Raw genomic sequence first — 15,177 nt, 5'->3', positions numbered from 1 at the left:
GGCCGACCCCGGCTCTCTCTCTCTCTCTGGCTATTTATAGTCGGCGACGACGAACCTATGCCTCCCCGCGTCGGCGTGACGATGGCCTGCACCGGCCTACCTGCCCCGCGACTTTTGCGGCCATAGCAGGCCGGTGCAGAGCAGAGCAGAGGGGGGGCCGAGAGGAACAGGGAGCCGAGAGGGAGGAAGGGATAGGGAGAAGGGAAATGGGGAGGACGGGACTGGCCATTAATGCCAGTCCCGTCGGCATGCTCTCTCGGCCTTCCTCTGGCCAGATAGCGACGCCGAGGAGCGGCGCCGCCGTGCGTCGGCGTGACGTCTCGAGCAGGGGAGAACAGGGGCGAGAGAGCGACCGGCGAAGGGGAAGAAGAAAGGAAGGGCTGGGCCGGGCCAGGCCCAGCTGCGGGGGAAAAGAAGAAAAGAAAAGGAAAAGGGCCGAGCCCGGGGGAAAAAAAGGAAAAAAAAGGAAAAAAGAAATGGGCCGGGTCGGCCCAGCTCCGACCCGGCCCGACTCGATTTTTTTTTTTTTAAATTAAACTCTATAATAGACTCTATTAGTGCAAATGTACCTAATTTCTATATGCAATGCATTTAAATTGAAATATTTTTGTTTTAGGAATTAAAGAAAATTAATTCCTAAATTTTGTGTAATTAATTTTTGGAGATATTAAAAATAGGTGTCAACACCTGCATTGTCTATGTTCTCTTTCAGATCTTCTAACCTGAGGTAGAACTGGCTGTTTTTGCTTAACTGGCTCAACTGGTTGTTCTTGCTCAACTGTTTCACCTGTCTTAACTGAAGAATCAATATTTTGCGAGAATTCACCATCTTCATGATTTCCATATACTTCTCCCCCGTGATTTCTACCCAATACAGTAGGAGGACTTAGACTGAAACTAACATAATGTTGAGCGACATTCTTTGGCCTCCCTAGATTATCAATGTCTTCAATGGTTGATACTCAAAGAATACCACATCTCGGCTACTAATGACTTTCTTTGCAACTGGATCCCATAACCTGTAGCCAAACTCTTCATGTCCATAACCCAAGAAGATACACTGTTTAGACTAGTCATCAAGCTTCGACCTTTCATCTCTTGGAATATGCACGAATGCCCGGCAACCAAATACTTTCAAGTAATTATACGAAACATCTTTCCTACACCAAACTCTTTGCGAAACATCCCCCTTAAGAGGAACTGATGGAGAAAGATTTATCAAGTCCACTGCTATTCTCATCGCTTCACCCCAAAATGACTTGGGCAACTTCGTATGAGAGAGCATACATCGAATTCGATCATTAATTGTCCGGTTCATTCTCTCCGTCACTCCATTTTGTTGTGGTGTTTTTGGAACAATCTTCTCAAGCTTGATACCATAATTCCTGCAATAATGTTCAAACGGGCCTCTATATTCACCACCATTGTCAGCTCGAATGTATTTCAACTTCTTCCCGGTTTCTCTTTCTACGTTGACATGAAATTGTTTGAAAGCCGCAAGCGCCTAGTCTTTAGATTTCAAAGCAACAACCCACACTTTTCTAAAACAATCATCAATAAATGTCACAAAGTACAATGCACCACCAAATGTTCTAGCATCCATGCAACAAACATTGGTGTGAACTAAATCACGTACATTTGATTTCGTATGTGGAGAGGAACTATGAAATGAGAATCTATGTTGCTTACCCGTAAGGCAATGAGTACATTCCTTCAGATTTCTCTCCTTCAATGGTAGGAGATTCTTTCTCGCGAGAGTTTCAAGCCCCTTCTCACTAAGATAACCGAGTCTCATATGCTATAGGTCAACTGAGGAGTCCTCCACTACATTCACATCTTCCTTGACCAACTTAGCTTGCATGGTGTAGAGAGTGCATGTCTTCTTACCCTTAGCCACTATCATGGAACCCTTAGTCAATTTCCATTTGCCGTCACTGAAGGTATTGCAATAACCATCATCATCTAAAGCACCTGTGGAGATCAAGTGAAGTCGAATATCTGGAACATGTCTCACATTTTTCAGAAGCAAACTACATCCAACGTCGGTCTCCAAATGAATGTCTCCCATGCCGATAACCTTGGAAACACCACTGTTTCTCATCCTAACACAACCAAAATCACCGCTGCGATAGGAAGTAAAATAGTCATGTCGTGAGGTGACATGAAATAAAGTTCCAGAATCAACAACCCAGCTAGAGTCTTGGCATGTAAGGTTCACACAACCATCGTCACATATAAACATAATATCGCCATCGAATGCAACTGCTGCTGTAACCTGTTTTTCTTCTTTCTTTTGATCACCATTTTTTTCATGAGATTTATCTCTCTTTCGCAACCAACACCCTTTGGCATAATGTCCCATCTTTCCACAATTGTAGCACTTCACACTCCTCCTCGACCTTGACTTCGATCTTCCTCTTGACTTGCCCCTGTTATCATTACTTTGAAACTTTCTTGATTGAGTTCCCGCCCTGCTTTCTATGACAAGAGCCTTCGATTTAGAAGCATAATTCAAGCTTTTTCTCCTTGTTTTTCATTGAATAGGACCATGCTCATAGAAAGCACATTGGAAAGAGCCTAATTGTTTAATGCCATAACCAAAGTGTCCCAACTATCGGGAAGAGTACCAAGCAATGGACATGCTTGCAATACATCACCTAAGTTAATCTCAAGATTTGTCAATTGATTTACAACATCTTGAAATTCACTCAAGTGTTCCGACATGCTACTTCCCTCCTTGTATCTCGAGTTCACAAGTTTTTTAATTAGAAAAGCTTTATTTTGTGGGGTTCTCCTCTCATAGAGATCTTGCAATTTCTTTCACAAAGTGTCCTCTTTTGTTTCTTGAGCAACATGATGAAACACACTATCATCAATCCATTGTTGAATAAACCTAACCGTTTTTCGATTCATTCGCTTCCATTCTTTGTCTTCCTGATCTCATTTAGCCTCATCACCCTCAACGGGATCAAACAAATCTTTACAATATAACAAGTCTTCCATCTGAGGCTTCCAAATGCTGTAATTCGAGGCATTTAACTTAAACATGGTGCCACTAGTTTCCTCCATTCAATACTAGAATCTCAACGCTAGCTCTGATACCACTTTGTTGGGGAGAATCGGGGCAATAATTCACCAAGAACCAAGCCCAATCCAGGATCAAAATCTCCCCCACAATTAAACTGACCGAAATCGACTTAATCCTAGCAACAACCAACAATATTACAACAATGCAACCTTACAATAATAAGGAGACAAATGCAATGACACCAAGATTTAATGTGGAAACCCGATGAGGGAAAAACCATGGACCGCTCCAAAAACTTTCACTAATCACCAAGAATAGTAGAATATACAAAGTTCTTCTCTAGTCACACACTAGAGGCACAACATCAACAATGTATCAACATTTCCATCACCACAAAGGTGAATTTACATAAATGGAGAAAAAAAACCATAATCGTGAATGGAGAGTTCGAAGGAGATTCTTAACGAACGAAACCAATCAACTCATAGCCCTCGGTCTCACGAACAACATACTGAAATTTGAGCCAATTCCGATAACGTTTGGCTCTCGAATACAGCGTCTCTCTCTTTGCAACACCATGCTAGCTTCTCTCTCTTTTTCATTAGTAGCGGCTGGATGTTCTTGAATCAATTGTACACTCCGGACAAGCTTTCGCAGCTCCTATTGGCAGTACAACATAGGAAAATATTCACTATAAACATGTAAACTCAATGGGAAAATTGTCTAAAAAGTCCTAAACCTATTGTACTTTTGCCAATTCAAACCTAAACTTTTTAAGTTCGCCAATTCAGTTTCAAACCTTTTCACTCCTTGCTAATTGAGTCTATCCTGCCAATTTTGACAGGCCAGCGCTGATGTGGCCGCAGGCTGTTTGGGCAACGCTGGTGTGGTAATTTTTAAATATTTTTTTTGAATTTTTAAATATTTTTCTTTTTTTTTCTGCCCTTCTTCCACTACCGGCCAGAGGCACAAGCCGACGAGGTCTACCTCGCCAGCCTCTGGCGAAGGTCGCCCCCGCTGGCCACTGGCGAGGGCGAACCTCAACCGCCACTACCAGGTCGACCTCGCCATCGCTAGGCGTCACCTTGCCCATATCCTGCAAGGTCGAGCCTCGCCCAGCCATGGCGAGACCGACTTCGTCGTCGCTGGGCAAGGTGACGCCCAGCTACGGCAGGGCCGACCTCGCCTTGATTGGGCGAGGCCGGCCTGGCAGCGGCGGGTGAAGCTCGCCCTCGCTAGTGGCGGCGAGGTCGACCTCGCCTGCCCAAGCCTCTAGTCGATCGCCAGATTGGCCAGAAGGAAGAAGGGTAGAAAAAAAAGAAAGAAAGAAAAGGCAAAAAACGAAAATAATATTTAAAAATTCGAAAAAAAAAATATTCAAAAATCCTCACGTCAGCGTTGCTCCGATGGCCGACACAGGCAAGCTAAAATTGGCCGGATGGACTCAATTGGCAAGAAATGAAAATGTTTATGACTGAATTGGCAAACTTAAAAGGTTTAAAACCGAATTAGCAAAAGTACAATAGGTTTATGACTTTTTAGACAATTTTCCCTAAACTCAACACTAATTATGACAATGCGACATAGTGGATGTCAACCACGCTAACCATTGGCAATTGGCAAACGCAAATTTCAGCGACGGGCAATGTTCGCATTGTGCACTGAAGAACGGTCTAAAGATGGTGAAGTTTGTGCATGGCAAGGGCAGCCACATACATAATGTTGTGCAAGTTAGAGGAATGAATTAGCCCGACCAACTACTATAGGCTTGTGCAGATGTTACCTACATGCCCATGTGTAAAGGTGTGTGCCCATGAAAAACCATCAATTGCTTTACGTTGTCAAGTGCAGAATGTCAAATGAGAAATTAATTTCTATTTTCAGTACATAAAACTGTCGACACTTAATATTAAGTACTTAAACTCTTAGTACTTATTTTTTTAGTCTTATCAAACGAGCTTTTAGACTTCGAATATGCGGGCCTAGTTAAGCTCCCAAGGGCACCCATAAAAGAGAGCATGGGCGGGCCACGACATATCGCTGGATTCTTCTGTTGAAAATAATAAATGGAAAATAAATATGGAGAAAGAAATGAAATAAAAAATAGCCTCATGTAAGTTTTGGAAATGAGGAAATAACATAATAAAGTGAAAAATATCGCATCGTACTGACAAGTGTCAGAAAAATTGGTTTTTAAGGATATAATATTCGGAATCAAGAAATTGGGGGCGGGCTTGGCTAATAATTAGGTTTATTCACCCTATCCAATGTTGGAATTCAGCTTGTCGAATACAGAGGTGGCCCGATCGTTAAGAATTATATAGGTCGGGATTCCTTTTATATTCTTTTAAGGCCAAACCCAACCTCTGTTTTCAACTCTTTATCATTTTCATTTGTCTAATTTTCTTTTGCTTCCTCGTTCCTTTTACAAACAACGTCCAAGTCATAGAGAAATATTACTGATGAATACTCGATGATGATCTTATGAGCTTTTCTGAGGACTCGTGTTTCAGTGTTGAAGGTCACACCGTGTTAGAAACAGAAAACGATTGCATGCCTTCAAACTCGTACGAAATCGCCGTTTTTTTACTTTCGGGAGTGGGGGGTTTCTTCTTGGCACTTGCTGTCTGAGGACGATTCTCAAATGGCTTGAACCCCAACCACGAGCAATTGGCAGTTTGATGTGGAACTTCATTTGCTCGACATATCTGGAGTCCATGACAACGCAGCAAGCACTTGTAGCTAGTCATGGCCACGGTTCAGGAACCGCCGGTTCCGGTTCGTGGCCACGTATGAATCGGAACCGGCGGTTCCGGGCCGGTTCCGGTTCCGGCCGATTCCGGTTCCAGCTGGTTCTGGTTCCGGTTCGTAATTTAAAAATTAATAAAATAAATTATAAAATAAAAATTGCAGGCCTAGTAGGCTGGTCCTCCGTCGGTCGTTGCTCGGGCTTCGCAGCCTTGGCCACGGTGGCGGAGGCGGGGTTCAAGGCGGCGAGGAGATGAAGCGGGAGACGGGGGCGGCGGCGAGGGGGAGAAGGAGGGGGCCGGGAGGGGGACGGGGACGGGGACGGGAACGGGGAGGAGGAGCGGGGGGTCCTCCTCCTCCGGGATCGGGAGGAGGGGAGGAGGAGGGGGCGTCGGCGTCGGCAGCTGCGGCCATGGGCGGCAGCGGCGGCGGCGGGGGTCAGATCTGGGGCGACGGGAGGTGGGCGGAGGAGAAAAGGGGAGGAGGTGCAAGGTAGCGAGGGGGAAGGAGGAGGGGGCGTCGGCGTTGGCGTCGGCGGCCATGGGTGGGGGCGACGGCGGCGACAGCGGCGGGGGTCAGATCTGGGAAGACAGGGGGCGGGTGGAGGAGAAGAAGAAGGAGGAGAAGGAGAAGGAGAAGAAGAAGATCAGAGCACGTGAGAGAGAGAGAGAGACATGTCAATGCAGCAGCAGTTTTTTTTTTTTTTGGAATCGGAACCGAGCCCGTAGGCCACGAGCTGGTTCCGGTTCTGAACCGCGGGCCCGGTCAACGGGCCGGTCCCGGGTTTGACCCGGGCCGGTTCCGGGCCAAAACCGGCCTGTGGCCATGTCTACTTGTAGCTCCATGGGAATGAAACCTTCAAATTGGCATACCCATTTCTCCTGAATCTGACTTACAATCTTGCGAATCGTCAGACCCTGTAAGCAAGAACAAGTAATTGGCGTGAAATTGATTTTCATTGCGACATGGATTAGCCATGTTCTAATGTATAACTAGGAAATCACAGAGTGTGGCGAAGGAAATTATGAAAGTGGAAAATTCAAAAAATAAAGGAAACACGTTCTATTAAGATTTCAGGCTATCGAAAAAGAGCGCCTGCTCACATCTAATGCGAAATCTTGTCTATAAAGATATATACACATACACGCATTCCTAACACTTCAAAAGGGTACCGAAAAACCTAATTAATCGTCCTCAGGGATCAGAAATGGAACCACGTAAAATGCAGGCCACCATATCACCCCACAACTGGATCTTATCAACTGATCTCTAACACTAACACATGGATCCTCCCATCTTCCAGCACTGATCCGTCTCCCATATCTGCCTTGGGCAACGCGCTGACACCGCGGCGGCAGTGATTGCTACCGCGAACCGGCTACGCCCCGGGAGCAGCCGCGTTGGCAGACACGGCAATGTCTGGTTGCGAGACCCTGGCAAGCCTCTGGTAGGCAGTCTCGAACTCCTGACACATGGCGCCAGCCCGGATTCCCAGCACCTCGTACAGTTGTCAAAGTCGTCATGTAACCAATTGAGCCCTTGTTCCATGAGCTTGTCTTTAGATAATATGTGAACCCAGCATTCTACGCCCTTGTTTCACGAGCAACAATCACTGTCGTTCTTCCACCCACTTGTCCTGGGATTGCAGTATGAATGGGAGTCATTAGAAGAGTGAGTGAGTTGCTAAACTACAGTAATGTATTGCTCGGCACAGGATGACAAAATTGTTCTGTTGAAAAAGGGAGGACCCATAATTGTAAAGAAAGAGAAACGAGAAAACAGAGGATTTGGCATAAGCCCATGCTATACCCAATATATCACAGGGAATAGAATTTTGTAAAATAGCAAAGTCGATGATATATACACAGACATGTTTGAGTATAATATAATATTTAGGGTGTGTTTGTTTCGCGAAAAATGAATGATTTGAAAATATTTTTCAAATGATGATTGCTCGTATTATTTACAAAAATGAATGAACGAAAAATAATTTTCATCGTTTACGAAAATTTTTAGACGTAAATTATTGTTGATAATGACAACATTATTTGTTGACTAATTATTTCAAGCGATATAAGACATCATTTTTACGAAAATTTTTATCAAATCATTTATATTCTGCGAAACAAAGAGAGCCTTATTGACTCATGAAAATAACAATGCCGAGTTCAAATCTCATACTTGATTTTCACGCCTGCTTCTTTTTTATTGTCTTTGTCAAGAAAAAAAAGTGCGGGAAGGGGTTCTATTTTAAATCAGAAAGAATGACAAAGCTTGTGGGAAATTCACCGGGAAAATTACCAAAAAAATCCTAAACCTTTTGCAATTGTGCCAATTCAGTCCTAAACCTTTTTTTTTTGCCAATTCAGTCCTAAACCTTTTACAATTGTGCCAATTCAGTCCATCCGGCGACTTTTGGCCGGTCGGCGCTGACGTGGACGCCGACCGGCTGACGTGGCAATTTTTCATAATTTTTTTTTATTATTTTTTGAATTTTTTTATTTTTTTCTCTTTCCTTTTTTTTTCACCTATCTTCTTCCCCAGTCGCCAGTCCGGCGACCGGCGAGAGGCTGAGGCCAGCGAGGAGGCCTCGCCAGATCTGGGCGAGACCTCGCCCGGCGACGGCGAGGCTGACCCTCGCCCGGCGACGGCGAGGCCGCCCAGATCTGGCGAGGCCTCGCCGTAGCTAGGTGAGGTCGACCTCGCCCGGCGACGGCGAGGCTGGCCCGGCGACGGTGAGGTCTCGCCAGATCTGGGCGGCCTCACCATCGCCGGGCGAGGCCTTGCCCGGTCATGGCGAGGTCGGCCTCGCCGGCGACGGCGAGGCCGCCCAGATCTGGCGAGACCTCGCCGTCGCCATGGCCGGGGCGAGGTCGAGCTCGCCGGGCCATGGCGACGGCGAGGTCTCGCCAGATCTGGGAGGCCTCGCCATCGCCGGGAGAGGCCTTGCCGTCGCCGGGCGAGGCATCGCCCAGATCTGGCGAGGTCGACCTCACCGTCGCCGGGCGAGGTCAACCTCGCCGTCGCCGGGCGAGGTCGAGCTTGCCAGGCGACGGCGAGGTCTAACCAGATATGGGCGGCCTTGCCGTCGCCGGGCGAGGCCTCGCCCAAATCTGGCAAGGTCGACCTCGCCGTCGCCGGGCGAGATCAACCTCGCCATGGCCTGGCGAGGTTGACCTCGCCCAGATCTGGCGAGGCCGGCCTCTTCGTCGCTGGGCGAGGTCGACCTCACCCATGGCCGGCGAGGTGGACCTCGCCGGCCTCAGCCTCTCGCCGGTCGCCGGACCGGCGACCGGGGAATAAGATAGGCGAAAAAAAAAAAAGAAAGAGAAAATAATAAAAAATTATTAAAAATTGCCACGTCAGCGCCGGCTGGCCAAAAGTGGCCGGATGGACTAAATTGGCACAATTGCAAAAGGTTTAGGACCGAATTGGCCAAAAAAAAAGGTTTATGACTGAATTGGCACAATTGCAAAAGGTTTAGGACTTTTTTGGTAATTTTCTCAAATTCACCACATTCTGAATGTACCATTGACAGCGAGCCATTTAATAAACTTGTTTTCTTGCAAATTAATCAATACCAAAACCGAAACGAAGCTAAAATGGCAGCTAAATGCTCTTTCGGATCAAATTTTGAACTTCTTCATGAAGCCACATTTCTTAAGGCCTAATTCCAAAAAAAACCCTCAACTTTACACTTTGTCCCAATTATATCCTGAACTTTTTTTTGTCTCAAGAAAAACCTCAAACTTTTATCCGAGTCCCAAACCTGCCCTCCCGTTATAAATCCGTCCAATTAACGTCAGAAAAAAAAAAAAAAAAGAGAACCGGCAGCTGCGGCGATGGCCAAGCCTTCGCCGGTGGCCGCCACCACAACCGCCGGGAAGGAGCGGCGGCCCTCGCCTAGGCCTTCCTGAAGGCCGACGACCCTCGCCGTCCCCGGGCGAGTCGCCGGCGAGGGCGTGCAGCCCCCGATCTGGGGCGAGGGTCGCCCTCCCCCGGATCGGGCCGCACGCCCTCGCCGGTGACTCCGCCAGGGCCGCGAGGGTCGCCGGCTCGGAAGGCCCAGGCGAGGGCCGACGACCCTCGCCGGTCGCCGGCCCGAGCGAGTCGCCGGCCGCCGGCCCGGGCAAGTCGCTGCCGCCGGCCCGGCGAGTCGCCGGTGAGGCGTGCAGCCCTCGATCCGGGAGGGCGCGGGGCCGGCGAGGGACGCCGGCCTTCGGGAAGGCCCTAGCGAGGGCCGCCGCTCCTTCCCGGTGGTTGTGGCGACGGCCACCAGCGAAGGCTTGGCCACCGCCGTAGCTGCCGGTTCTCTTTTTTTTTTCTGACGTTAATTGGACGGATTTATAACGGGAGGGCAGATTTGGGACTCGGATAAAAGTTTGAGGTTTTTCTTGAGACAAAAAGAAGTTCAGGATATAATTGAGACAAAGTGTAAAGTTGAGGGTTTTTTTTTTTAATTAGGCCCATTTAAGCAGCAGAAGATTTAACTCAAGGTTTCAGGACTCTTCTAGTTTAGTACAAGTCCTGCTATTATTGGGGAAGACACTCTCCTTTATTACTTTTGATCAGTAAAGTCCCAACATAACATGTGTAAACCGTCCCCGTGAAGATGACAAATTACAAGTGAGCGCGTTTTTCGCTAGCAGTCTACAAATTGCTTACATACTTTATTAGTAATCAATTGATCACATATGAACAAATAACTATTTTACCACCATAAATTCCTAGTCGCTTATTAACTTTTGATTGCACGAGTACCCATGTTTATTTGTCAGTAACATCTTAATGAAATAATCAATTTACCATGTTTAAAAACCCTAGAAGATTACAAGCAGTAGTCCGTTCCTAAAAATGAGCACATTTTTTCCGTTTGCAGAGTTCGAATTGCTTACATATTTAACTAGGAGTGTCGGTTAACGGTTGCAACTTAGGGACAAAATAATTATTTTACTATTATAAATTTCTAGTAGATTATTAATTTCACTAATAGACCATTGGGCTGATTCGGACTACATAGAGGATACCGATGAGCCATTCATAAGACTGTCAAATATCACTCTAGAAATACATTTTATTTTTTAGGTTAATACCATGAAAAACCCCAAACCGGTACACCTGTGACAATTTTACCCCAAACTAATTTTTTGACCACCAAAAGCCCCAAACTGGTATACTTGTAACAAATTTACTCTCGGTTTGTTTCCGTTAAATTTTACTGTCAAATTATTTTGTTAAATGACAAGCGACAATTAACTGATGTACCAGTTTTATGTTTTACCCTCCGTTTGTCATTAGTTTACCAGTTTGTGATTTTTTGTGGTATTAATTCAATTTAACGGAAATTAATAGAGGGTAAATTTGTCATCAATATACCAGTTTGGGATTTTTACTGGTCAAAATATTAGTTTGGGGTAAATTTATCACAGGTGTACCAGTTTGGGATTTTTTGTGATCAAAAATTTAATTTTGGGTAAAATTGTTGCAGGTGTACAAGTTTAGGGTTTTTCATGGTATTAATCCTTATTTTTATCATCTTACCTACCAACAAAGGCAACGTGACAGATTATCAACGGAACGAAGGATATCTCATAAATTAGATTTACTTGATTGGAAATTTTTGGGGTGCGTATTTGCCGGGCTACAGAGTTTTTCTCCTTGACTCTATTCATTAGAGACATTGGAGTTGTCTTCAGGGCACTCATGCAAATTGGGCATTGGCAGGCTGATCTAATAACTTGGATTTTATTGGTGAATTTCTTCCATTATACCTTGCCACATAATACATGGCAAGGAAGTCTTTGTTCGGTATTCATGAAGGCATATTGATCAAGTCTGTGATAGCATTATTAATGAGGACATGCATGGCTATGGCCATAACCATATGGTAGACAAATTACTTTCGATTTTGACAGTCAATTATTGGGGAAGGCGCCCTCTTTTATTACTTTTAGTATAGTTAATTGGAATTCGAAGATGCTTTGAATATTCCGTTGAACGTTTTTTGTTCCACTTTGACCTATGTTCTCTATCAAAGAAAATGTATAATAGCTTCCGATCCATAATCTACTACTGACCTGCAATTTCAAAGATTTTAGATTTTGATTCTTCATGACCAATTTCCATGACAGATAAATTTATTAATATCTTTGACTGAATGGGTTAATGTCGGTCTTCACTTCTAATTGTTTATAGACCAATCAAGGCTGCGCCTAGGGGAAGATGGAAAAGATATCTGTAGAGGTTAATGGCACTTGCTTCTTTTTTCTGTTTTTTGCTCTCTTTTTTTCCTGAAAGTTGTGTGTTTGACATATCTCATTATTCGTCTTCTCAATTCATCTCATATACAATTGCACCGAGAATGAAGAAGAGAAAACATTAAAAACAAGCCTCCATAAGGGAAATAGCATTTCAAACTGATCTGGTTACATATTGATTCATTAAATCTACATTGCATAGTTCAAAGAGACAAACATTGCATAATTTAAAGAGACAACTAAGACTCAACAATTTCATTGTCCATGAAATTTGATGGCTTTTCGCTTTGACTTCTCCATCCACTCGCCTACTCTTCCCTCCAGCATTCTCACTTGCACGAGCCATTCGGGCCTTCCCATTTCAAATGCGATGTATGCTATAGAAATCCCAATTACAATTCCAGATGCATAACCCAGCCATACTACTTTATGCTTGAACCAACTCTCATGCACTTCGAGATCAAAAGTCGACAGGGATGACGGTGGAGGAGGTTGAGCATCACCAGGGCATGATTTTGGCAATGGAGTTCCACATAAGCCTAGATTCCCACTAAACGAGTCGCTTGAAAATGTGCTCAATTGCTTGTCTTGAGGAATTCGACCAGTGAGTTGGTTCTTCGAGAGGTTTAAGTACCCAAGGGATGCCAAATCTCCCAAATTTCCAGGAATTACCCCATTAAGCTTGTTTGAAGAAAGATCAAGCCATCCAAGATCAGTCAAGTTCCCTAGAGTCAAAGGAATGGAACCGGTTAGGTGGTTATGAGAAAGGTTGAGTCCTATGAGAGAGTGAAGATGTCCAATAACTCCTGGGATATTCCCTTGGAAAGAGTTGTGTGACAAGTCAATGGTTGTGAAAATGGTCAAGATCTTCACTAGCTCTGTCTCTCGCCCTTTCATCATCACAGTCACGGTATTTTTATATGACCCCATGTAGGAATGTTGTGGCATATACAATGGTTCGTATTGCCCATCTTCTCTATCCATCATGCCTTCAAGGTTCATTATCAAGTTGGCTGGCAAAGGACCGCCAAAGTTGTTGTTGGAGAGATCCAAAATGCGTAACTTGCTAAAGATGAGATCTCCCTTTGGAATATTCAAAAGACCCTCAAAATTGTTGGACCTCAAAATGAGAACTTTCAGTTCTGGGAGTTTTCCCAACCATCTCGGGAATGCATCCCCTAAATGATTGCTACTGAGATCTAGAATTTCCAGATATATACATTTGACAAGGGATCGGGGCAATGTGCCTTCAAACCGATTTCGACTCAAGTTAAGAGTTGACAAGCTATTTTTCGAAGAAAATGATTGTGGAATTGGCCCTCCAAATTTGTTGTTGGACAAATCTATTACATCTAATGAGGTGTTGGAGAAAACCTTTGTAGACCACCATCCAGTAAAGTTGTTGTTGGAAATTAATAAAGAACTAAGAGCAGGGAAGGAGAGTTCGAAGGCAGTGAGGTTGATCCTACCATGGAATTTGTTGGATTGCAAATCAAGGTAATACAATCGCGGTGCTTCTAGCCAATGTGGGAAGATATCATTGAACTCATTATGACTGAGGACTAATACTGATAAGTTCGCACATTTGACTAGGGAGCGCGGTAGTGGCCCTTGTAATTTATTGTTGCTCAAGTTTAGATGCTCAAGATTGGTTATATTACCAAAATAAGGGGGTATATTCCCAAAGAGACTATTGTTAGACAAATCTAAATCCAAGAGTTTGGTCATATTACCAAAACATAGGGGCATAATTCCCGAGAGATTATTGTTAGACAAATCTAATCTCAAGAGTGAACTCAACTGACAAATCGAAGAGGGGATCTCATCGGTGAAACCATTGTCGTTGGCGTAAAAGTAACGAGTAGAAGGTGAAGGGATCGGGAGTGGTCCTTGGAATGAGTTGTTCTGAAGGTCAATATACAACAATTGCTTCCGATGCAATTGGTGTATACCTCCCTCAAGAAGATTATTAGAAAGATCTAAATTTTTCAATGAATGATGGCTTATTTCCCAAAACCACTTTGGGATCTCCCCACTAATCTTATTGAAAGAGAGGTCTAAGCGTATCAATCTTTCTAACGAATTCAAGAAATAGGGGAACTTGGTCAAGTTGCAACTTGACATCTTCAATAATCGAAGCTTGGGGAGAAGGAGGGAACTATTGGAATAGAGAGCGCCACGAAACCGACGTAAAGAAAAATCAAGACCGATGACATTACCGGTGACATGGTCACAAGTGACGTCTTTCCATGAGCAGCAATCTACGCTCTTGTTCCATGCTAGGGCAAATGTGCATTCACGCCGTAGATAAGAGATAAAAGAGGGACAATAGGTTAAATCAAGGACGAAGGAATTCTTAAAATGGAGTAAGGCATCGCGCTGGTCAGGAGGGCAAAGGGGGGTGACAAAGGGAAGATGGGAATGTAAGAAAAAGACGAAACAGAGGAGGCCAGGGATTTGTTGCCACCCCATTTTGCAATTTGGCATGCAAGTGGGTTTACTGGTGGTGGGGAGGGCTTCAACTTATACAGCCCTTCTCAAGTGTGAAGTCATTGAAACAAGTCTTCTCTAAGGTCCGTTGGTGGGGTCACAACATGTGTCATCCATTTTAAAAGCTTTGTTGGTCGGCATACCAGTAATTTCATGTAAGATTCAGTCAGAATGATTTCTCATTTTCTCATGGTCAAGGAAGCTCAGGTTTTCTGTCAAAGTTAAGTTTTTTAGTCATAGGTACACAAGCGTCTAAAATAAAATATCCAGGTCAAAAGAAATTTTCTTTCCTAGACACATACACTTTACATTGTTCATTACTTTTGTATCAAACGTGACGAGGATGGACAGAAAGAAATATTAACAGGGGGTGATATTTGACAGAAGCTTTGTGACCCCCGACCATCGGGGTCTCCACTGCATCCTGAACATAAACAGTCTGGTGGAATATTGTGTTTTGGTCGAGCAAAATGGCTAAGAAGTCACAATCTTCTTGAAATGACTTAATTGTGATCACAAATTTGGTTTTCTTGATTGTCTTGGTGGGATTCCTTGGCTCTCTCTCTCTCTCTCTCTCTCTCTCTCTCTCTCTCTCTCTCTCTCTCTCTCTCTCTCTCTCTCTCTCTCTCTCTCTCTCTCTCTCTCTCTCTCTCT

The 15,177-nt window shown here is 44.5% G+C and overlaps 1 protein-coding gene across 1 annotated transcript; it reads right to left on the bottom strand.

The window, feature by feature from the left end:
* Positions 1–12,259: 12,259 nt before the first annotated feature.
* Positions 12,260–14,322, bottom strand: LOC115675036 (receptor like protein 27-like). The gene has a single exon (XM_030597628.2). The coding sequence runs from the start codon at positions 14,155–14,157 to the stop codon at positions 12,289–12,291; it is 1,869 nt and encodes a 622-aa protein (XP_030453488.2). The 5' UTR covers positions 14,158–14,322; the 3' UTR covers positions 12,260–12,288.
* Between the last annotated feature and the right edge of the window lie 855 nt (positions 14,323–15,177).

Source organism: Syzygium oleosum, unplaced genomic scaffold (genome assembly GCF_021117445.2).
Source record: "Syzygium oleosum isolate NSW1041296 unplaced genomic scaffold, Sole_v2.1 Sole_v2.13, whole genome shotgun sequence".
In the NCBI taxonomy this organism is placed as follows: domain Eukaryota; kingdom Viridiplantae; phylum Streptophyta; class Magnoliopsida; order Myrtales; family Myrtaceae; genus Syzygium; species Syzygium oleosum.
The sequence above is the reverse complement of the archived record's forward strand: the minus strand, read 5'-3'. Positions and strand labels throughout refer to the sequence as shown.

Bases quoted from the DNA above. Each gene is read 5' to 3' on its own strand.
- LOC115675036 (XM_030597628.2), bottom strand. From the start codon at position 14,157: ATGTCAAGTTGCAACTTGACCAAGTTCCCCTATTTCTTGAATTCGTTA.